The sequence below is a fragment of the Bipolaris sorokiniana genome (genome assembly GCF_000338995.1).
Source record: "Bipolaris sorokiniana ND90Pr unplaced genomic scaffold COCSAscaffold_1, whole genome shotgun sequence".
Lineage (NCBI taxonomy): Eukaryota > Fungi > Ascomycota > Dothideomycetes > Pleosporales > Pleosporaceae > Bipolaris > Bipolaris sorokiniana.
The window spans coordinates 1,461,998-1,483,454 of NW_006911895.1; the positions used below are offsets into that span (position 1 = coordinate 1,461,998).

Here is a 21,457-nt window from a genome sequence, read left to right on the forward strand (position 1 = left end):
CCTCATCTTCTTGGTCAACCCAGGCTTCCTCGTCGGCTTCGTCTTCTTGTAGCCTGCCTTCTTGAGTATCTGGCGCACTGTTGTAGCAGAGATATTGACTCCCTCTTGACTAAGTTCGCCAGCGAGATCAGCACAGCTCTTCTCTCTTCCATATCGATCGCGTACGAGTTTCTGGGTAATAGATTGACGTACAGCCTTGGTTTCTTTAGTAGGGCGTCCCGAGCGAGGAGCATCTTCAAGGTGAGCGTTGCAGATAGTAATAGGTTGTGAGGCGTTGTATTCAAATCCTCTCTTGATAGCTTTGGCATATATACTTCGAACAGTAGACTCAGGAAGGCCTGTAAGGTAACAGACCTCACTATTTGACTTTCCTGCAACGGATTTAAGAGTAACAACAAGTGCACGAGTAGCGATATCATGATTAGGAGCCATATTGAGCTAATCTGATTGAGAATCACTGAAAAACAATGAATATGAGGGGCTCCAGGAAGGCCACGTCGAAACACCAAATGCCAAGACCTGCGGTGCGTCAGTGCGCTGCCTACCCCTGTCGCGAAGACTTTTGACGCGCTCCTCCGTAGAGGGTTTCAGCATTGTGAGTAGCCTCGTGTTGTCTACTTCGAGTCACTCACATGGACTTGGCCTGACTTGGCCTCGTACTCTGACATCGTGCAACGAACCGAGATAGGCGGCTCTACTTCGCTCGGACTGAGATCGCCAATGCATTCGCTGCACGCGACTGCGCTTGTTCGGTTGCGGATGGCCGGAAAGCAACTGAACGGCAATCATCCCGTTCTCCTGTCGACAATAGTGGCAACGATTTTACGCGATATACCCACTATTAACCTTGACAGGTGAGGGAACGCTATCGGCCCGTTGCTTCCTTCGCGTTGCCGGTCCGTGTTGTCATGTTCCGAATCCTTCTAGAGACGACAGGAGACGACAACATGGATCAGGTTTTTAACACTATGCCAGTGCCCCCATCATATTGTTCCTTTCGTTCGCCGCTTTTTTGTCCGTTCAGTCCACTATCACGGGCTCCACTCGATTTATCCGGCGTCTTGTTTAGTATTGCTGCTCACTTGTGACACGACTCTATCAGATCTGTGCGTCACGGCCACCGGACAAGATGACAGAAGTGATCGAGATACCGATGGCGAGGAGCGGCCGCGACTCGATGATAGCAATGTCGTGTTTGTGGTTACTCGCTGCATCGACAGTCGTTTTCCGTATCTATGGGCGTGTAAAAGGACCTGGATTGTCACTGGATGACATCTTTGCGGGTATCGCAATGGTATGCTGCAGGTCTGTAATGGCTATTAGAGCCTCGGCTGACTTGACCCAAGGTTCTGACAACAAGTACAATCGGTCTCAATGCTGAAGGTAAAAACTTCTTGTTCAACAGGCATCGACAGTATGACTGACATACTATCTAGTCTTTACCAGTGGTGTGGGCTATGATTTTGACCCAAATAACGCAGAAATGTTTCCCAAGCGTGAGTTGAATGCGACATAAACATTTAGATACATTAGCTAATCCTGAAATACAGTTATGAACAACCTTCCACATATCATGCAGTTGACCTTCGCCTACACTTTGATATACATTTGGTGCTTGGCCGCTCTCAAGCTTTCTCAACTTGCTCTATACCACCGTGTGTTCGCGCTCCAACTTCGCATTGCGGTATACATCGTTGGAGGTATCGTAGTAGCCTGGGCCATCATCTTCAACTTCGTCTTCTTGTTCCTATGCGACCCCATTTCCCAGCAATGGACTGTAAAACGAGTTGGACACTGCTTGGACCAGATACTTTTGCTCAAGTTTCTGATTATAACAAACATGATAACAGATCTCATGATTGTAGCTCTACCAATCCGGGCTGTTTGGCAGCTGCAGATGCGAAAGACTGAGAAGTTTGCTGTATTGGCTTGTTTTGGGCTGGGGTTGGCTTGCGTATTCATCGGAATTGCTCGCTTTGTGCTCATTTACACAATCGGTAAGCTGAGATTATGTTTTTTCACTAGCACTATAGCGTACTGACAGATTCTAGATCTCATTGGCAACCTCACGGGAACTTCAGGCACTACATTCATGTTATGCACTGTCGAGTTGATGCTGGCTAGTCTGTGTATCAATATTCCCACGCTACGGCCCTTCTATCTGCGATGGCGCTCACATTACAAGAGCTCCTCGATGAGCAGTAGTGGTCTCAAGAGTGGGCCTAAGAGATCAACCACTGGAGGGCTGGGTGGGTCGCAACAACAGCGACCGGGCCACTATACACAGTGGATGGAGCTGGTAAGTTGAACTGCATTTTCATAACTCCACGTGCAAGATGAGAGTAGTACAGAGGCTAATGACTTGAAGCATGACAAGGATACCGTCAATGCCACCGTCACCGGCGATGATGCGAGTTCAGAGAGGAAGCTCACGGCAGATCCCATGCCGTTTGACGCCATCAAGGTGTCCAAAGACTTTACCATTACGCGGGATTGAACAAGGATTCGCCTCAAGATTCCCGGCACAGATGAAAGCAAGATTATTGTCATCACATCTTAAAATCCAAGCCTCTGCAATCGCCTTTCTCATCATTATACCCACATCGTCCGCCTATGAGAAAATATACCCAGCACACCGGGCTGCCAGTTTTTCTGCAGCTTTGGAGTGATGCAGACACAGGGAACGAGCCCCGTCCAAAAAGAAGAAGAAGAATAGTGCAAGTTTTGGCCACGGCAGACGCAACTTGTCAAGATGAAGTAGAAGATAATACGCAATACCAAAAGATCATGAGTCACGACATCTCCATCTGCCAAGTCAATCCTCGTATTTTGTATTCTCTCAATGCCACAAAACCATACATGTGACTCGTTCGCATCCCAGCATCATGCGGAATCTACCTCGAACCACTCAAACTTTATCTCTGTCTTTTTGTATCCAATGGCGAAAACCCCGAAAATGGGCCCTACAAAGTCTTTGCCACTAAGATCCTTCGCATCTACACTCGCTACTTTGCTGCTCTCTCCCACAGCATCTAGTTTGTATGAGATCTCATACTGCATCTCAGTATATTCGACAATGAATTCCAAAGACTCGGGTCGAATCGGCAAATCGAAAGTGTGGCTTTGATCTATCTTCTTGGCTGTATTCAAGACGCGGAGGGTAAGTTGCGGCGACGATTGAGCGGGGCTATAAGAAACAGAAAAGAAACGATGCTCATCTTTAAACACGGCTAAGCCTGCGGTAACGCGCGCGTTTTCATGGATAGAAGAATCCACAACAAACGTGGCTCTACTTTTCCCCTCGATCCAGCGCTGGCGTTTACCCAGAAACGAAGGCGATGCATTCGGCGCAGTCAAATCATGCGGCGAAGCCCTTACCATCACATTTCTACCTGTAGGATCGAAGTCGTAATCTCGCAGCACAGGATCATGAATATACACGTAATCCACTCCAGGCACTGCACTTAGCTTCTTCTCCGCATCAACACCTACACCAGGAATACTCAGTTGCACTGTGGCGCGCTCAAACGTAAGCCATCCATCAGCACTCCATGAGCCCCGCGTAAGAAACGTCTCGCGGCCCAGCCCATAAAGTTCCTTCTCGCGCATGCGGATCCCGAGGCAGACGCCCCACCACTGCCCGTCTTTGACGGCAAACGCCTCGCAATGGCCCGTACACTGGACGTACTCGTCTGTCCCTCCAGCGCTCAGTATGGGGTTCAGCGGACTGGGATCCCAGGGTCCATCCAGTCGATTCTTGCTGCGCGCCATAGTTACGGCGTGGCCTTCATGCGTGCCACCCTCGGCTATCATGAGGTAGTAAAAGCCATCGTGGAAGTAGATGTGCGGGCCCTCGGGGTATATGCCTCCCGTGCCATGCCAGAGGTATTTTTCCTCCGTCAATTTCTCGTCTGTGGTTACGTCGATTTCGAAAAGTGTGATTTTTGTAGAGGGCCCCGGTGATTTCGAGCCGCAGAGGTATGCTTTTCCTGTTTGGGGATCGAAGAAGAGACTGGGGTCTATGCCGTGGAAGTCAAAGTAGACAGGGTCGCTCCAGGCGGAGGCATAGATGTCAGTGGTGGAGATGATGAAATTTTTGGTCTCGCTTTCTTGGGCGGAGTCTGAGCTGTGGTTTACGACGTTGGTGCAGACAATGTAGAATGTGCCGTTGTGGTGGCGAAGCGTGGATGCGTACAAGCCGCCTGTGGCGTACAAATGATCATTGTTGCCAATATCGTGAATCAAGGTTGAGGCTTTGGAGAAGCTGAGTTGCGAGGGCCTGTTGATGGCATTGCCGATTTGGTGCCAGTGGACGAGGTCACGCGAGGTGTAGATTGGGAGGCCGGGGAAGAGGTGGAAGGTCGAGTTTACCAGAAAATACGTGTCGTCGACTAGGATCAGAGATGGATCCGGCGCAAAGCCCGGTATGATTGGGTTGATGGGCGAGTCGGTGCTCATTGTGGTGCTGTGTGGCTGATCAAGGGAACCATGTGCGTAGTTGGTCGAGTGATTTAAACTTTTCTAGAGGGGTGGTATCATGGACTCCTCTTCGTCCTTTGTGCGAATCATCGAGTGTAGTCTGATGTTGCTTTCCTAGTGCATCGGGTATTTTACCGGGTAAATGCAGAAAAGAGGCGCATGAAGGGGTGCCATATCCGTCTTGTTCTCTGCCGTCTCGACAACGACTGTCGAACCTTAACATCATGTGACACATCAGCCCAATGATGTAGCCAGGGACCGCGTCCGAGCAAAGTCACTCAACCCTATTTTATCACTGTGTCGACAGCTTACTTTTCATCACGGAGACCTGAACGGTCAACCAGGTGCATCCCGCTTCAATGCAATCGTGCCGTGTGTGCCAAACGGGTGCCACAGGTCTAACGAACATGATCTGCAATATACATCGCAGCGATAAAGTGGTATGCACAAGACAGCCGAAATAGTCATCCCAGGTGAAAGGATCAGATTAGACGCGCCTATGACCTAGCGCGGTACCCCAAGACTGTAGTGTCTAGGCGCGCCTCTTGGTGGCGTTGGGCGGCGTCCAACTCGAGGCTGTACTGAAAGCTTGCTCGGCTGTCAATATATACTACCGATGATGGGCGTTGAATCACTCACCACAACACTAAGTAAACATTGCCAGTATCGCTTCGGCCCACGCCTCTCCATAGCCAATAGCAACCAGCGCGCGATAGGGCAACTGCACGTCTCCATCTCAACCACACGAAGCAAAAGATAACGTCTGTGATGATCTTTAGCCTGTTGTGCCCCATGGGATCACTGGTGTCCTTGATTAGCTTCACCCCGCATTCAGGTTCCGGCTTGGTCGTCTACCCCAGGGCTCTCCCATCCCAGCCCGATAACGCTGCGCCCAGAGCCATCAAGACCGCAGTGCCTTGGTATGGGCTTGCTCTACACCAGAATATGAGTCGGCAGTGCTTGACTTGCGGGACAAGGCCAGGCAAAATGTAGCCCATTCACCCATCTTGGCTCCTCCAAGGAGTTTGTCCCGATAGATACCGTGCGCGTGGTACCACGCGAGCAACTTGCGGCAGTATGCCTCCTGGCTTTGCATGTGCGCCAGGGCCGTGAAAAAGTATATAGATGCAGCGGTAAACGAGATTGCCCTTTTGTTGTTCTTCATCGGGGCTGGCGAGCTGTTACACTGCATTCTTCAGCAAACCTTCAGCATCAAATAATCAATCATGGGCTTTTCTCTTCGCCCGCCAAAGACCGCCCAGAAGGTCGTGCCTGTCAAGCCGCCAAAGGGCCATTTCTTCTTTGCCGGTCGTGCTTTTGAGCGCCTGCCATGGTGGAAGCGACCCAATTTGCGTAGACTGTACATCTACATTGTCATTCTTATCTTGACTAACACGGCTAATGGGTTCGATGGGAGTATGATGAATGTTAGTAACACTGCTTTTGCACGCTGATCCCTGCTGATAAGTGACAGGGTCTCCAATCCCTTTCCTACTGGCAGGACTACTTTGGTGAACCCCGCGGTGCCATGCTGGGTTTCTTCAACGCATCCATGTCTCTTGGTTCGCTCATTGGGCTCTTTTTCACGCCTTACCTTATCGATTGGAAGGGCAGGAAGATTGGTGTCATGATTGGATGTGCAATCATGCTGTGCGCTGTTGGACTGCAGACAGGAGCACAGGACATTGGCATGTTTATCGCTGCTAGGTTGATTCTTGGGTTTGGAGATACTATTGTGCTGGGCTCTGCACCGCTGCTTATTGCGGAGATCGCTCACCCCCAGGATCGTGCTGTTTTGGTCACGCTGTCTGGTGCGAGCTACCATTCTGGTGCTTTTATTGCGTCTTGGGTTACTTATGGAACGCTTCAGATTCAGGTATGTCAGAAGCGAAAATCATACCTCGCCATCCCCCGATTGCTCTAGTTGTGTCTTTTGTTAAGACACCATCACTAATGCAAGACAGAGTGACTGGTCATGGCGCCTACCCTCACTTCTCCAGGCAATCTGCTCCCTGATCATCATCGCCTTCGTCCCCTTCATGCCCGAATCCCCTCGTTGGCTATGCAACAAAGACCGCCACGAAGAGGCTCTCGCCGTCTTCTCCAAATGGCACGGCGAAGGAGACGAGAACGACGAATTCGTTCAACTCGAATACGCTGAAGTCCGCGCAGCCATCGACTTCGACAAGCAGCAGAATGCCACCAGCTGGTCCGACTTCCTCAAGACCAAGGGCAACCGCAAGCGAATCACAATTATCACCGCCATTGGCTTCTTCAGTCAGTGGAGCGGCAATGGCTTGATTTCCTACTACCTCAAATACGTCATGGATAACGTCGGCTTGACAGATCCCCACACGCAGCTCGGCATCAACGGCGGCATGAAAACCCTCGCCCTGTGCGAAAACTTCCTCTTCGCCTTCCTCGTCGACAAACTCGGTCGTCGCCCCATCTACCTCATCTCCACAATCGGAACTTTCGTCATGTTCAACATCTTCACCATCATTTCCGCGCGCTACGATGCAGCTCCCCGTGCCCCTCTCGGTAAAGGCTTCATCGTCAGCATCGTAAGTTTTATTTATCCTTTCATGAAAATCACCCATCCATAAGTCAAAAGAGAAAAGAGCAAAAGAAACACTATACTAATGTATTGGGCAACTAGTTCTTCTACGGCATCTTCTACGACATCAAATCCGGCATAATGGCCGGCTACACCACCGAAATCCTGCCCTACGGCCTCCGCGCAAAGGGCTTCACCTGGCTCAACTTCTGCGTCACGGCCGCCCTCTTCTTCAACCAATTCGTCAACGGCATCGCGCTCGACGCCATTCAGTGGCGCTACTACATTTGCTACTGCGTTTTCCTCGCGTTTGAGATTGGCGTTATTTACTTTTGTATTGTGGAGACGCGGTATACGCCGATGGAGGAGATTGCAAAGTTCTTTGATGGGGAGGAGGCGGTTGATGTGGGGGAAGCGGCGCTGGCGGATGTGAAGGAAAGGGGGGTCGAGGTGGGGGAGAAGAGTGTGACGGTGGAGCGGATTGAGCAGGTGATGAAGTAAAGGTAGAAGTTGAGGGTGGGTTGAGGTGTATAGAGGCTTTGTCCGATGCAGCGTTTGTAGCTCGTGATGATGTTGCATGAATTTATGTATAAGGTTTTAGTACATTCATTATAATGTCGTTATTCTGGATTGGAGCTTGTAGATATCGTTCATATTTTGATATCCGGCTTATGGCAGCGTAGCTGAGGTCATCATTCATGTCTGAGGGTAACCTTTTAGTTTAGATAGCTTGTGTCACGGGCCCATATTGTGTATGGTGCACGGTTGGATCTCAGTGGAATGAATATAATAGTAAGGTAACTAGCCCGGTATCAGATCCCCGGGCATATCTAAACCACGTTACGTACCAGCCTGGAATCCTTACAACACCTCCTAAGAAGTACTTTGATCGAGAAAAGCGCTAGCTATCACATGAAAAGTACTTCTCAAGAGATTGTAAGCTGGAAAGATTGCTCAGCTCAAGATTCTCCTTGGATGATATCCATCTTTAGTGCACAGCCTCCACTCGGTTTATGGTTCCCTTAACTGGAGAAACCCGGTCTTTTGGGGACCTTCTGGATGGTAAGAATTTACCTACTACGGCTTTTTTAATGTGAAATTAGTCAAATGATAGTGTTATTCCAGTATTGTTGTCGTCATCCCGAGGCTGGGGTGGCACAAGGTGACGTGTCCAGCCAAGCTTGGGGCTGAAAATGGCGCAGCAATTGTTTTACTCTTATCTCGCTATTAGCGTAGCAGTTTCCTTTGTTCGTCTCGCCTAGAACCTTGTTGAACTTTCAGACGTAACGAGAGATACAGGTGAGTATGTCGTGATATTCAAGCAATAAATATTAAAAAAACTAATGGGATTACCTTGGGTGACAATAGCGCACTCTACGGATTACGCTCCTAGCCAACCATTATCCAGATTGTCATGGCCTCCTTTTTTCGATTTCTATCGCGCAAACTGTGGGCCCTGTACCCTATGGGTTCAAGAGTAGATTCACCTCTCGTGGCTGGTTGGTGGCACTATTATTGGTCTCAATTACATATCGCAGGTCTGCTTACATGGTCCCTTGCTTCTCTCCTCACGCGAACGGGGAAATCCTTATTCACATCGATGGTCGTTACGAACTTTGGTGATCCTATTTACCGATACGCACCTTCGGGACCTCTCGCAAAGAAATACGCATACTTTGCCATTGCTTATCTGGTTGGGTTTGTGCTTGCAGCTATAGCTGTCCTTCCCGCTCTAACACTTCTAGTCATGGCTACAGAGTTTCTCCTATCAGTTTATCTACTATTCTTGCTTTTGATTGCATGTTTTCCTGTGATTTTCTTTCTGTGGTTCGCGCTTTGTCGGTATCCAGTCTTTGAGATAATATACCCAAGGCTGAAGAACAGAATGCTAGTTGAGAATGCCAAAGTTTACTCCACTCTTCCTGAGGGGCCACCTCGTATACGGGCTATGCGGCTAAGACCAGGGAGATGCGAAGAAGAAATCATATGCGACTTGATTGAGGGACCTCTTTCGTTTGTAGAGTTTGAGGCGCTCAGCTACGTTTGGGGTGTAAGCTTACGTTCATACACCATCCGGGTCGATGGAAAACCATTTTACATTCCATACAACTTGTATAGTGCACTCAAAGAGCTGCGCAACACTGAGCATGAAAGAATACTTTGGGTTGACGCTGTATGCATCAATCAACTCGATGACACAGAAAAGAGCACTCAAGTCCAAATGATGCGAGACATATATTCGAAGGCTTCCAAGGTGGTGGTGTGGTTGGGCGAATCAGCTCCTGCTACTGGTTCTATGTTCGAGTTTGTACAGCAATTCGGGGCTGCAAAGACCGAAGAAATCGATACACTCTGGGATAATCACACCATGCAGCCGACATGGACGGGCATGTGGGCAGAATATATCCGTATCTTTAAGCATGACTGGTGGGGCCGTGCCTGGGTTATTCAAGAGGTAGTCGTTGGGCGTCATGTGGTCATACAATGTGGTCCCTTCCAAGTGGATTGGGAAGCTGTCCACAGATTATTCACGTACGGCCCCTTCGCGAACGACTGTTTCAGTAATCACAGGCCCCCTTCGTTTGTTAAATATATCCAAGGCCTCAGAGAAGAGGCAAATGACGCTGAGGACTCCAACGTCACACTAGGTGACCTCGTTGTCCGCTTTCGACTACAATCAGCCACGTTTGGATCGGACAAGATATACGCCCTGCTTGGTTTACTACAATCGGATAATCCTTCTCTAATTACACCTGATTATAGCAAGCCGCCGGATGAAGTATTCCTGCAGTTTACCGAGTCTTGTCTAATCCACATGAAAAGCCTGGACATACTCAGTTATGCTCCTGGGGCGCAACTTCACGATTCGAGTTGGTGTCGAGATTGGCGACTCAACTATGATCAGCCGTTTATGGTTACAGCCAAGAGATTACTAGATCTTGAATCATCCCGACCGTTCTCGGCATCGGGACGCCATCCCCCATGCTTTGTAATCGATCTAGAGTATCGTGTTCTGGCAGTCACAGGTTACGAGATTGGCGTTGTAGCAAGAACTGGAATCGTTGCCGAAAGAAACCCCTGGCAGAATATCGATTGGGACCATATTTTGCGTAGCTGGGAGTTTGTCGCTGGTGAGGAGCTAGGGCACACAGAAACCTCAGCTCTGAGAGAATCCTTCAACCGCACCGTGACTGCGGATTGTTGGCAGATTGAACCTACGGACTGGAGGAAAAGATTGAAGACCCAGCAGGAACATTCACGCGACGATGAAAATATAGACTATAGGCTCGCGGTGCGCAATGCCTGTGTCGGCCGCCGATTCTTTATGACTGAAGATGGGAGGTTTGGCTTGGGTCCATGGGATATGAAGAGAGGAGATACCGTGGCTGTTCTCTTGGGTGGAAAAATACCCTATATACTGCGGCACTGCGCCAATAGGAGTTCAGCAAGGATCTTCTCTTCCACGTATCACAAGCTCGTAGGCGAGGCTTTCGTGGACGGGCTAATGTACCAAGATGAAGGCTTACAGAATAACTGCTTAAGGGACTTCCTCTTGATGTGAACTGCTCGACCAATCTCCGGGATGATATTAGGGGTGTTATCGAAGTTCAGCGAATCAAGCAGGCTAGTCCTGGATAGACGAGGTGGGGCGTTGCCTGGCTACAACACCAACCTCGCGGTATCGCCACCACGTCATGTGCAACTGACGGTTGCACGCCACTTGCGCACTGTTCCGCGTATTGGCACCAACAAGATCCTTTATTAACGCTTTTGAGGTACTTTTAAGCAGTCAACCCATAAAGCTTGCTGTGCGCCACGGCCCACGGCTCCACAGCTGCCGATCACCGTTTCTCCTGCTTGTTCGAGCATCGACCTTGCGCTAGCGATGGCACACTACTTTAACCACCTTCCCGAATCATGGTCAATTCGCCAGTCTCTGATATGTATGGGCCGGGGCAGATAGCCATCATGGCTATTGAAGCTCGGTCTTCCTTGGTGTGCGAATGCACTATATAAAAAGCCCAGTTGTGCCCATTCTTCGCTCCAAGTTGGCGGCCAACGCATTCTCACCATGCGTCTCTCAATTGCAGTCGCAGCGGTCCTTTCCGGCCTACAGGCTGTTTCTGCGCTCAGGCTTTCACCAAGAAACATTGCGGATAGAGAGGAGGAGGTAAGCCGACTTTTCAATTGTTTACAAAGCGTAAAGTTCAGGCTAGAGGGAGCCATCGCTGTATTCTCCTCTCTATGACTGCGATAACGAGTTGTTTTTCATACTATCATCATCTGGTGCTTACTCGGTGAAATTCGAGGGAAACAGAGTCGGCGCCCAATGGCACGATACTAAATATATTGGTACGGTGAATCTGACAGGATAATTAGTTCCAAGCACAGACTCGTCGCAGTCTTGCGAAACGCGAGGACACCGACCCGTCCCTGCTCTACCCGGAACGTAACTTGTCTGTCCCAGTCGACTTCTTCCACAACGAGACTCGGTACGAGCCGCACAGCAATGGATCTTTCAACTTGAGATATTGGTTCGATGACACCTACTACAAGCCAGGCGGCCCTGTATTTGTCCTTCTCAGCGGAGAAACCAGTGGGGTGGGTCGCCTACCTTTCCTCCAAAAGGGAATTGTACATCAGGTCATCAAGGCCACTAATGGCTTAGGCGTTATCCTGGAACACCGCTACTATGGAAAGAGTTTCCCCGTTCCGGATCTTAGCACCAAGAACATGCGCTTCTTGACAACGGAGCAATCTCTTGCTGAGATTGACTACTTTGCGAGGAACGTCAAGTTTGACGGAATCGATGCGGATCTGACAGCTCCAAACACTCCTTGGGTCGTATACGGTGGATCTTACGCCGGAGCGCAAGCTGCGTTCCTGCGCGTAGTCTACCCAGAGACCTTTTGGGGAGCAATCTCGTCATCGGGTGTCACCAAAGCCATCTATGACTACTGGGAGTACTTTGAGCCCGCCAGGCTTTACGGACCTCCAGACTGTATCAAGAACACTCAGCTCCTGATTGATGTGGTTGATGGCATCTTGTTGCGCCAAAACGACACTTCCTTGGTCCAATCGCTTAAGAATGTCTTTGGCCTGGGCAGTGTCACGGACAACCGCGACTTCGCAAACCAGCTCACCGGTGTCTACGGTCTCCAAAGCACTAGCTGGGATCCCGAGGAGAACTCTCCTTCGTTCTTCAACTACTGCCAGAACATCACTAATGAGGAGCCTGCTGCCGAAAATCTACGCCCAGAAGTTGCTAAGCTCGTATCAGCAGCTGGCTACCCCAACGACACAGCAGTTCAGGATATAACTCTCAACGCCATTTCCTGGCTCAACCGCACCGCGGTTGCAAACTGGCGCAAATCAGACGTTTCTCAAGACCGCTTCTTTACGACAATCAACAGTACCGCTCTTCAGTCAGCCAGTTCTCTCGAAGACTACCCTTATATAAGCTGGAACTACCAAGTCTGCACCGAATGGGGCTACATCCAAACCGGAAACACACCCAAGGACATCATGCCCTTGATCTCGCGCACCCTCGACCTCGAATACTTGACCTTCTTCTGCCGCGCACAGTTCGGCATCGAGACCCCTCCAGATGTTGAGCGCGTTAACAAATACGGTGGGTTCGACATTGCGTACGAGCGTCTGGCTATCATCGGTGGAAACGCCGATCCCTGGAGGCCTGCAACCCCATTGTGGTATCCGGACAGCCGCAACACCTCGACTGATGAGCCTTGGTTGCTTATTAGCCATGGTGTACATCATTGGGAAGAGAATGGAATCTTTGAGAACCAGACTACGCCTAATCTGCCGCCGCCACAGGTTGTGTATGCGCAGCAGTTTTTGAAGAACTTTGTTGTGGATTGGCTTGAGGGTGAGTTCTTGACATGTATACCTGGTACTGCATTTTGCTAACGATATGACAGAATTCGAGGAGCAGAAGACTCAATCTGAGCTTCGCAAGTAATGTAATGAGAAGATGAGGTTTTGGGGATAGAAGTCATTGGGGCTTACTCATGCCGTAATCCCAGCTTGATCGAGATGGGATGGAGTCAATGTAGTATCAACGTCATACAATTTCATCTCTCATGAACATGAATTCTAGACCTCCAAGACAACTGCGCCAGGTGATAACACTGATCCTTGTTCATTTTAAGAGCACTCGTTCCATCCCGTCTGCATCCGCCTTGGCGACCGTTCGCATTGTAGAGCAGATCATTTTATGCGATTGTGTCTTTGGAAAGGGCCAAATATTTCCCGTGCCAACAATCACAGTTTGATTTGGAATGGTTGATGATAGTGCGTCGTGGAATTAGGTAAAGCTACTAGATATAACTGGCTTCAACCTTCAGACACCTTGAATCAGAGCCAAAAACTCGCATCCTTCAGGGAGCTCTCCAAACGGCCATTCACCTCTCTCCATAACTTCAGTCAATGTAGCTAAAGGTTCAGCGTGATCAACTCAAAAATCCGTACCCGCACAACACACTGTGCCATCGTCTACACTGCCAAATAAACTACCCCTGAGCTTAGCTTCTCTAACATACTGGACTGGCGACGCAGCCATAATACCAGCACCGCACTCCTTTACCAAATTCATATCGACACTCTCGATTCCCTTGCCCCAGGCACGCAGCCCTGCCATAATAGCAGCTAGATGCGACGACAAAATGCCAAAAGCGTAGTCCTCATCCTCACACAGACGACTTAGCAACTAGAACATGTCAGCAACATCGCCATCTCTAAATCTGCAACAGAAAAAAGATATCCTTAGCCAACTACAAAGTTCGCAGCTGGATATACCAACAATATCAACTACGGCACGTGATGTAGATAGAACCAAACCACATACCTCCGTCGCAAGCCCCTTCCTCCGATACTCAACCCTCACACAAAGCTGCGTAACCCAACAAATCCCTCGAACCTCATACATCCAGCGCGTCGCAAACGCATACCCAGCAAGCTCATCGCCATGCATGCTGCGAACAAGTAGGCTGTTAGTGCCTGGGACTAAGGATTGCTACTGGGGACGCTCGACAGATAGTCTAATTTGCTTGCCGTGTTTACAGTGTTTGCCTATTTTTTGTTCGGCGTGAGGGCCCCAGATGCCGTATGCAGTGGAGAAGAGAGTGGCGCATTGGGTGAGTATGGGGTCGGTGATTTGGAGGGCGGGGATGGTTTCTAGAGTGAAGGACATGGTGAATGATGAGAAATTGAGATTACTATGTGGCAAGATTGGTTGGCCAGAGGAGGGAAGGGTGGCGATGATGAGGTTTCGCTAGATATATTTTTAAAGGTGGAGGTGTTGATAATAGTGGAAGCAAGGAGGATAGAGAAGGTCTAAAGTTGTTAGTATTTTGGCTGAGGAAATAAGTGGAAGGCGAGTGTGTTTTCATTTTAGTCATACCTTTACAGAACCATGGGCCGCTAAATGTAATATTTTGGACCCCTAAGTCGTCGAAACCAATCACGTGGTTTTGAAGATAAATTTCTGTCTCACATGTTTCTGGCAAGAAAATCGTGTTCGCAAGGTCACACTATTTTTAGTATTCTTGATTTTGTTATTTGCTAGATATCTTTTCCTAGATCGAAAAAGTTGCAGTCTTTTGTTTGGATATAGACATATGCTATTTTAATAGTTTTTACTGTTGAGCTCTTTTTCTCAAAGGAGATAGCAGCGTCTGAATGAATTCTAAAGAAAGGCTTTAGGCAAAATAGCCTGCATCTTTGTATAGCCGCTTACTTATGCACTTATTGTTTTTGTTTAACACGGAATAGAGGCAAACATACCTTGATTGTAGCCCCTCTAGCGAAAAGCTAACTCTGGCGAAAACAAATGCCTAGTGAAGGGAGCTTTCGCTGTGGGGTCACAGCTAGGTGCGGGGACAGAATTGGAGCGGTAGATTCCGGGTGATAGTAGGCATCAAACCCTGCTCCTTCCTCGAGGAAGTATGTTCAGTTACATTTCCAGACCCGTTTAGTATCTCTCAAGATCCAATTTTTCACTTCCCGCATTTATATAACTCGCTTTCCCTTTGGAGTTTGCTTTCCCTGTTCATCATGTGTCGTTTTTCACGTTATGAAATCCAGCACGCCGCAGAGGGTAAATAGCGAGATAACGTAGCAAAGTTAATCGATTCCATGTCCAATATTTTCTCCATTTTGCAAGCCTAAGACTAGGAGGCACCTATCACACTATATCTCCCAACATCTCTTCCATCAACACCCTCAATTTCAGTAGTGAACAAGCTTCGACCTCCTCCCTCAAGTACCTGTCCCTCAGTCCCGCTCCCATGTCTTCCAAAGCGCTCACTAACATCCACGGACTCAAATCAAAACATTTCCGCCACACCATTCGCTCCATGATCGAAACAAGTTTTAACAGCCTCATGTAAGCACTTTCCCCTATTGGCAATCCCTTGGCAACCCTAAAGTGACAGCGGCTAATTATAACTCTAGTACAGAAAATGGGCATAAACGGTAATTCCCGTAATTGATTCTTATCCCGCTATTGAGACCGCTAGTCAGACGCAGCCGTCATCCGTGTATTATTAAATCCTCCCTCTGATAACTACATAAGGCGTAGGGTAAAACTCGCTGACCGCTTTCAGAGTTGTAATCACAATACCAAGCTATGATGTTGAAAACGGTGGAAACGAGCATCAGAATGGTGTACCAAACGCGGAACAGAACTCGCCGCAGCTATACCGAGCGAGTTGAGCTTTAGGTTCTATCACAGATAGAACTTTGGCGCATGGGGGATGTGCGGTGAGGAAATGCAAAAAAAACGGTTGGTTTCGTTCATGTCACTGCATTTATCCGTCAGCGACTCAAGCGATGACATAGTTGCCGCCATCTATTATTACACTAGCGATCCCCCAGTACCAGGTCAGACACCGATACTCAACAAGCTCCCCACGATAGAGTTTCACTTGTTAGGATCCAGCTAACGGGAAATGGGTGGATGGGTGGTGTCCCTGTCACTTTTGCATACCGTTAGCAATCTCATATTGTAAAATGCATTTTGTACACGGACGTGACTACAGGGGAATAGGATAACATGTCAGCCAGTACAAAGTCTAAAAGTCACGATGTGGCAATTAAGTAAAAGTATATAAACACAGCACAGGAATAACACTTACCCTCACATACCTAAACATTCCTTCGCTTCTAAATACGAACACCCAATCTCTCCCCGAATCTCAAAATGCGTCTCACCCCCCTCACCCTTGCCCTAACCACCCTCTCCACAACCTCCGCCTACATCTCCGGCATCACCGTCCCCGCCACCATCGATCCCAACAAAACCTACACCATAACCTTCGACGCAAAATTCGACTCATCAAACTCCTGAACCGACGTCGCTGTAACATGGGGCTACAATGGTCCCCCGGGTAGCATCAACAGCGTGGGGCAGTACGCAACCATTTACCACCTGCCTCCAAACCCCAAGCAGGCACCGGTGAAGCTGACGACGACGGCGCTGAATCATATTTAGCAGTTTAACAAGCAGAGGAAGATTGAGATTGTAGCAGCTGTGTTTACGGTGGGGTCGGTTGTCGGGAATGTGGGGTTTACGACGTTTAATGTTACGGTGGATGTTGGGGATAGGGTTAGTAATAAGTTGGTGTCGAGCAAGGGGTTCCTCGCCGAGCCTTAGGGTGTGTGATGGATAGGAAGAGGGAGGATGGTAGCTGTGTGCATAACCATAGAAAAGAAACAAATTGTAAATACGATAGTAATTCACATTTTTGTCTTGAGAAAATCTGTTCACGATGCCACTAATGTGAAAATCGAGAAATTGTTTATACTTGCCGATAGTCATATTTGTATTATTGGTTTGTAGTACGAAGCTATAAAAAATACTGGGTGACATTTATTTGCAAATAAAAGTCGTAGTCATATTGCCTCACAACGAATAGTTCTTCCCATACTGCTCCTTCTGGCTTGTTGCAGGCTTCCACTCAAAGTGGTACTTGCCTTCCACGGGCTTCTTGACGTTGGGATCCGTATCATCCTTCTTGTCAAACATGTGGCTACCAAAGTAGTCAAGCTCAGCCTCGTAGAACGAAGTGGGCAGATCAGTTCCGCTGACAACCTTGAAGTACTCTAACGTTGCGCTGATAGCAGGGACCACCTGATTCGTCTCGACCGACTTGGCCACGATTCTCCGAAGTGCCGGGAAGCATTTCATGACATCTTTGGCAACACGAGAAGAGAAGTTGAGGTTCAGATCCTCAGAAGATGGCTTCGACTTCAACACAGGGGCCAGAATCTCATCGGAAATATAATCGGCTTGAATGATGCAACCAGCACGCCAAATCTGCCAGACCTGCGAGTAGTCAATCTCCCACTCGTGTGCCCGGTCTGCAGTGGCAATAACATTGATTCCTTGAATGTAACTAGCGAGGCAAGCTGCATAGGTCGCCTGCCGCAGGTCTTCGATAAAGGTTTTCTTGTTGGAGACGGTAAGTTCATTAGGCGGAAATCCGCCATCAAAGGTTTTTTTCGCCCTTTCACGGTCACCTCGGAATGCAGACGCTAGGCGGAATGCGTGGGAGACGTTGAGTGTGGGGGCTGAGACGTGCAGGTCAATGGCCTCGGTATTGCTCCATACGCCGGTGCCCTCCTCGCCAGTCACGTCTTGGACAACCTTGTCAAGGACTTGGGAGATGACGAGACGTCCTTCATCTCGTTTGTGAGATAAGTCTGCGCCAATGGAAACGAGGAAGGTACCTCTCTACATATGTTGTCAGCGTGCGACAAGAAGAAGTCGTAAAACTAAGACCCACTAGCTCGCCTTCCGAATTCCATTGTGCAAGCACGTCGCCAATCTCCTCATCGCCCATGCCCATTTTTTGCATGATGCCCCAGGCCTCAGAGATAGCACTCATCATTCCATGCTCAATGCCGTTGTGCATCATCTTGACGTAGTGTCCGGCACCGCCCTTGCCAATGGCACCAACACATGGTTGTTCATTCTTGTCTTTGGCCGCGACTTTTTTCAGAAGAGGGAGAACTTCGTTGAGTGTGGAAATATCACCACCGGGGCACATCGAGGGTCCGGCTCTGGCTGCTTGGTATCCACCACTGACGCCGCAGCCAATGTAGCGGATGCCAGTGCCCTTGCACTTGTCCTGCCTGCGCTCGGTGTTTTCAAAGTGCTCATTTCCGCAGTCCAGTATGATGTCACCATGAGAAAGGTGGGGCTCCAGGCCTTCGAGGACCTTATCACCAACGCCGCCATGTGGAAGAGAGAAGACGAGTAGGCGCGGCGATGACAGTGACTTGCAGAGCGAGTCGTAGTCTACATTCGTTAGTCTCGCGCCATGAAGGTGTTGGGCAAGTCTGCAAACCTGTGTACTTGTCTACTTTTCCGTGATAGCCTTGCTTTTCTGCCTTTTGCATGACAGCATCCATGGCCTCCTCTGAAGGGTCTGAGAGGGAAACATGGACTCCAATCTCAGCGAAGAGCAGGGCCATACCACCACCCATACTGCCACAGCCGATCATGGCAATCTTTTTGAATCAGCTAGGGCAAAATCAGTGGCGGTTGGTATACAAACATGTGTGAATTTGGACATGATGGCTAGCGTGCTCTCTCTTCTTCAAGTTGTGACGAACGCAGAGAAATGAGTAGCGAAGATGCGAGGATGATAAAGTACAGAGTAGTCAGGGAAGAGAAGCTTGGAAGACTCGAGTCTTGATAGTGCACGTATCTGTCGAGAAACTGCAGCATGGTGAGATTGGGGTGTGTCAATTCTTCTGTCACGTAACGACAACAGTGACGTCGGTGGGGTTGGTAGCTTGAGTGATAGTCAAGTGGAGGACGGGCGGCCCTCTTATTATAGGCGCTCCGGCAGGACTCGGAGAAGTGGATACTGTAATCATTGTGTATGCAGGTAGCACGCAGGCGTTGGGAATTTTGGTGCCTTCCCGGTTCCGGGCATTGGAGGGCAGTTGGTAATGCCGGGCGTTGAGTTCGCGGTGGGCAAGGGAAACCGCCGGTGCTGGTTGACTAGCGCGAGCCGCTCGGCCAGGGCAGCTTTTGGCGATAGGAAAGCTGCAGCATCCACAGTCACCCACTCTCCACCAATCAAGCAATCCAAAGCCAACCACACACCATAACCATGGAAGAAGACGCCAAAATGGATATTGACCAGCCTGAGCAGCAAGACGTGCCGGCTGCCGACCCCAAGGCTAGCGACGCGCAGACCGCGGCGGGCGCAACAGCTGTGCGCTCCATCGAGGGCTGGATCATCATTGTCACCAATGTTCATGAGGAGGCGACCGAGGAGGATCTCCAGGACATGTTTGGCGAATTTGGCACCGTTAAGAACTTGCACATGAACCTCGACCGGCGCACGGGTTATGTCAAGGTACGCGCCTGAGCCTGTCCAAGGACCACCGTGACATGGCTAATGCTGAACAGGGCTACGCACTGATCGAATACGCCACATTGGACGAAGCAAAGGCGGCCATAAAGGGCGCCAGCGGCGAGGAGCTTCTCGAGCAAAAGGTCACCGTCGACTACGCCTTTGTACGACCACCACCAGCCAGCAAGGGTCGTGCGCGCGACCATGACAGGAGACAGAGCGGGCGTGGTGCGGCTAGGGCGAGGAGCAGGAGTCCGGGTCGCGACGAAATAGACGACGAGTAGTCTTTTGTGGAGCCAGCTTTGCGTATTGATACCACACCTTGGGGATCCATTACACAGCAATATGGAGGCTTAGATGCATCATCTTGGAAGCCGCTCGATAGTACAGGTCGCCGGCAGCCTTGTATCAGGAATTACAATACGAGCTCACCGGTCTGGCTCTCCATGAGCCAGGCCGGGCATTGACATGACTGTTGTGAGTACATGTCATCTATTTATCAATCGAACGATTGGCTGACATCATACTAGGCCACTATACTTGTGATTTGACAGAAGAAGTTCATGTGACTAGCATTGTGATGTTATGAACCGGACACGCGCCCCAGAAAAGTGAACTAGTAGAATGAGCATGCTGTATTCAAGACGCGTCTGAAAAAGTCGTTACGACGTACGTGTGGTCGGTAAAACTTGCCTCACTCACAACTGCCTGCCAAGCCCATCCATATCTCGCATACTTGGACTGCATAGGATCTCAATTATCATTCAGCACCAGTACAGGAATCGGAATCTTCCCTGCCCATTCAAATCTTCACGAATGAGCTATTTGGGCCTTTTGGTCGTGATTGGCCATAAGTTTGAAGAGCGATGCGTTGCATAAAAGTACATATTGCAATTTTGGTTGTATCTATACGTCAAGTATCTACTGGGTTCGTCTCCAGAAGACACTACAATCAGAAGATTCAGATATCACACATGCATTGCTTGAATCAATACATAATTATGTGCCACTTTTCTCTGAAACCTAAAGTGGCCGCTAACGGATAACCAAGTTCTGTGCCTCACCAGACATATGCCTTCAGCTGCATTGAGTGACTGATCATGAGATTTAACAAACCATCATCAATACTTAGTACCATGCAAAAATTCTCCCATCCATTTAGTCTACAGACATGAAAGCAGCACACCAAGGTTCTAAGCAGGTGCTGCTTCCCAAGGGACTAGCACATCCTGTCCCAACTGGCTATCACCCAGAGGAGAACTTCATTAGTACCTATCAGTTCCACACACTGCCTGTCCCTGATCCAATATCCTAATCAGACCCCCAATACAAACAAGCAGCCTATCAAATAAGCTCCTCCCAAGACCTTTTGGTCCCTGATCCCGCGCTCCACTCGGACATGCGGCTGACCAGAGAATTTACCTCCAAGTGCCATGCACCCCACTTATACAGACGAAATTTATTTCTAGAGCAAAGAAGCAGGATTACTCCTTGCCAAAATATATCCCATCTGCTCTCTAATGGCTTCGAATGCCATATCTACGCACATAAAACTCAATACAGATTCCATTCAATTTTCGAAATCACTATCACTCTCCGGTAAGATGGCCGAGCGGTTAAGGCGCTAGCTTCAGGTGCTAGTAGAGAAATCTGCGTGGGTTCGAGTCCCACTCTTATCAGCATATTCTTTTTTGCCTTTTGCGTTGTCGTTGTCGTGGAAGAGATCCTCTGTTTTTTTTAAACGAGTTGAGATGGATTGGGTGTCTGTGCGTTGGAACCACCACGCGAGGGGTGGCGGGCTAGGTCTGGGCGCGGTGTTGGAGGTGTCTGCTCCCCCACGTATGTATTACATATTGCAGAAGTGGGAAAGAATGTAGCTGCTGGGCGTGCTGTGTTGTAGCGTCTTTTCTGCAATTTAATGATGTACCGCATTTTCTTAGTAGGTTTACCATTGATGGATTGTCGTTCTCAAAGGATAAATACCCCAGGAACATGAAGCAAAAAAAGCGCCCGAACATGCAAGCGCGGCAAA

The 21,457-nt window shown here is 49.1% G+C and overlaps 10 protein-coding genes and 1 non-coding gene across 11 annotated transcripts in view; 6 read left to right on the forward strand and 5 right to left on the reverse strand.

Moving 5' to 3' along the window:
* COCSADRAFT_78833 (uncharacterized protein) overlaps positions 1–432 on the reverse strand; it is a gene marked incomplete at both ends in the record, with an annotated part of 967 nt that extends 535 nt beyond the window's left edge. Inside the window, one exon of the mRNA XM_007696601.1 lies at positions 20–432. Within this exon, the coding sequence (XP_007694791.1) occupies positions 20–432 (413 nt within the window). The remainder of the gene's footprint in view (positions 1–19) is intronic.
* Positions 433–1,129: 697 nt separating this feature from the next.
* COCSADRAFT_131290 (uncharacterized protein) lies at positions 1,130–2,773 on the forward strand (the record flags this gene model as incomplete). Its single annotated transcript, XM_007696602.1, has 6 exons — positions 1,130–1,294; positions 1,347–1,383; positions 1,437–1,496; positions 1,551–1,997; positions 2,052–2,299; positions 2,369–2,773. The coding sequence occupies 6 exons, from the start codon at positions 1,130–1,132 to the stop codon at positions 2,495–2,497; spliced, it is 1,086 nt and encodes a 361-aa protein (XP_007694792.1). The 3' UTR covers positions 2,498–2,773.
* Positions 2,774–2,803: 30 nt separating this feature from the next.
* COCSADRAFT_32182 (glycoside hydrolase family 43 protein) lies at positions 2,804–4,533 on the reverse strand. The gene has a single exon (XM_007696034.1). The coding sequence runs from the start codon at positions 4,456–4,458 to the stop codon at positions 2,884–2,886; it is 1,575 nt and encodes a 524-aa protein (XP_007694224.1). The 5' UTR covers positions 4,459–4,533; the 3' UTR covers positions 2,804–2,883.
* Positions 4,534–5,705: 1,172 nt separating this feature from the next.
* On the forward strand, positions 5,706–7,564 carry COCSADRAFT_195283 (uncharacterized protein; the record flags this gene model as incomplete). The annotated part of the gene is made up of 4 exons (XM_007696603.1): positions 5,706–5,906; positions 5,954–6,355; positions 6,444–7,043; positions 7,139–7,564. 4 exons carry the CDS (start codon positions 5,706–5,708, stop codon positions 7,535–7,537), a joined length of 1,602 nt encoding a protein of 533 aa, XP_007694793.1. The 3' UTR covers positions 7,538–7,564.
* A 1,357-nt stretch (positions 7,565–8,921) lies between these two features.
* Positions 8,922–10,598, forward strand: COCSADRAFT_155658 (uncharacterized protein; the record flags this gene model as incomplete). Its single annotated transcript, XM_007696604.1, has 1 exon — positions 8,922–10,598. The coding sequence occupies one exon, from the start codon at positions 8,922–8,924 to the stop codon at positions 10,596–10,598; it is 1,677 nt and encodes a 558-aa protein (XP_007694794.1).
* Positions 10,599–11,081: 483 nt separating this feature from the next.
* On the forward strand, positions 11,082–13,162 carry COCSADRAFT_32183 (uncharacterized protein). The gene is made up of 3 exons (XM_007696035.1): positions 11,082–11,207; positions 11,417–12,923; positions 12,976–13,162. Exons 1-3 carry the CDS (start codon positions 11,109–11,111, stop codon positions 13,014–13,016), a joined length of 1,647 nt encoding a protein of 548 aa, XP_007694225.1. The 5' UTR covers positions 11,082–11,108; the 3' UTR covers positions 13,017–13,162.
* A 235-nt stretch (positions 13,163–13,397) lies between these two features.
* On the reverse strand, positions 13,398–14,246 carry COCSADRAFT_21684 (uncharacterized protein; the record flags this gene model as incomplete). Its single annotated transcript, XM_007695881.1, has 4 exons — positions 13,398–13,489; positions 13,526–13,763; positions 13,902–14,028; positions 14,074–14,246. 4 exons carry the CDS (start codon positions 14,244–14,246, stop codon positions 13,398–13,400), a joined length of 630 nt encoding a protein of 209 aa, XP_007694071.1.
* A 2,712-nt stretch (positions 14,247–16,958) lies between these two features.
* On the reverse strand, positions 16,959–18,532 carry COCSADRAFT_78657 (uncharacterized protein; the record flags this gene model as incomplete). Its single annotated transcript, XM_007696605.1, has 3 exons — positions 16,959–17,789; positions 17,842–18,356; positions 18,406–18,532. The coding sequence occupies 3 exons, from the start codon at positions 18,530–18,532 to the stop codon at positions 16,959–16,961; spliced, it is 1,473 nt and encodes a 490-aa protein (XP_007694795.1).
* Positions 18,533–19,179: 647 nt separating this feature from the next.
* Positions 19,180–19,709, forward strand: COCSADRAFT_77485 (uncharacterized protein; the record flags this gene model as incomplete). Its single annotated transcript, XM_007696606.1, has 2 exons — positions 19,180–19,428; positions 19,482–19,709. 2 exons carry the CDS (start codon positions 19,180–19,182, stop codon positions 19,707–19,709), a joined length of 477 nt encoding a protein of 158 aa, XP_007694796.1.
* Positions 19,710–21,023: 1,314 nt separating this feature from the next.
* On the forward strand, positions 21,024–21,104 carry COCSADRAFT_t1. The gene has a single exon. It is a non-coding gene; the product is annotated as a tRNA-Leu (tRNA).
* Positions 21,032–21,382, reverse strand: COCSADRAFT_32187 (uncharacterized protein). The gene has a single exon (XM_007696036.1). The coding sequence runs from the start codon at positions 21,355–21,357 to the stop codon at positions 21,163–21,165; it is 195 nt and encodes a 64-aa protein (XP_007694226.1). The 5' UTR covers positions 21,358–21,382; the 3' UTR covers positions 21,032–21,162.
* Positions 21,383–21,457: the final 75 nt, after the last annotated feature.

What these genes read in the sequence shown, in the direction of transcription:
- COCSADRAFT_32187 (XM_007696036.1), bottom strand. Translation starts at nt 21,357, where the DNA reads ATGCGGTACATCATTAAATTGCAGAAAAGACGCTACAACACAGCACGC.
- COCSADRAFT_32183 (XM_007696035.1), top strand. Translation starts at nt 11,109, where the DNA reads ATGCGTCTCTCAATTGCAGTCGCAGCGGTCCTTTCCGGCCTACAGGCT. An exon ending in TTGCGGATAGAGAGGAGGAG is followed by an intron (nt 11,208 to 11,416) that starts GTAAGCCGACTT and finishes CAGGATAATTAG; the next exon opens with TTCCAAGCACAGACTCGTCG. An exon ending in TGTTGTGGATTGGCTTGAGG is followed by an intron (nt 12,924 to 12,975) that starts GTGAGTTCTTGA and finishes ACGATATGACAG; the next exon opens with AATTCGAGGAGCAGAAGACT.
- COCSADRAFT_32182 (XM_007696034.1), bottom strand. Translation starts at nt 4,458, where the DNA reads ATGAGCACCGACTCGCCCATCAACCCAATCATACCGGGCTTTGCGCCG.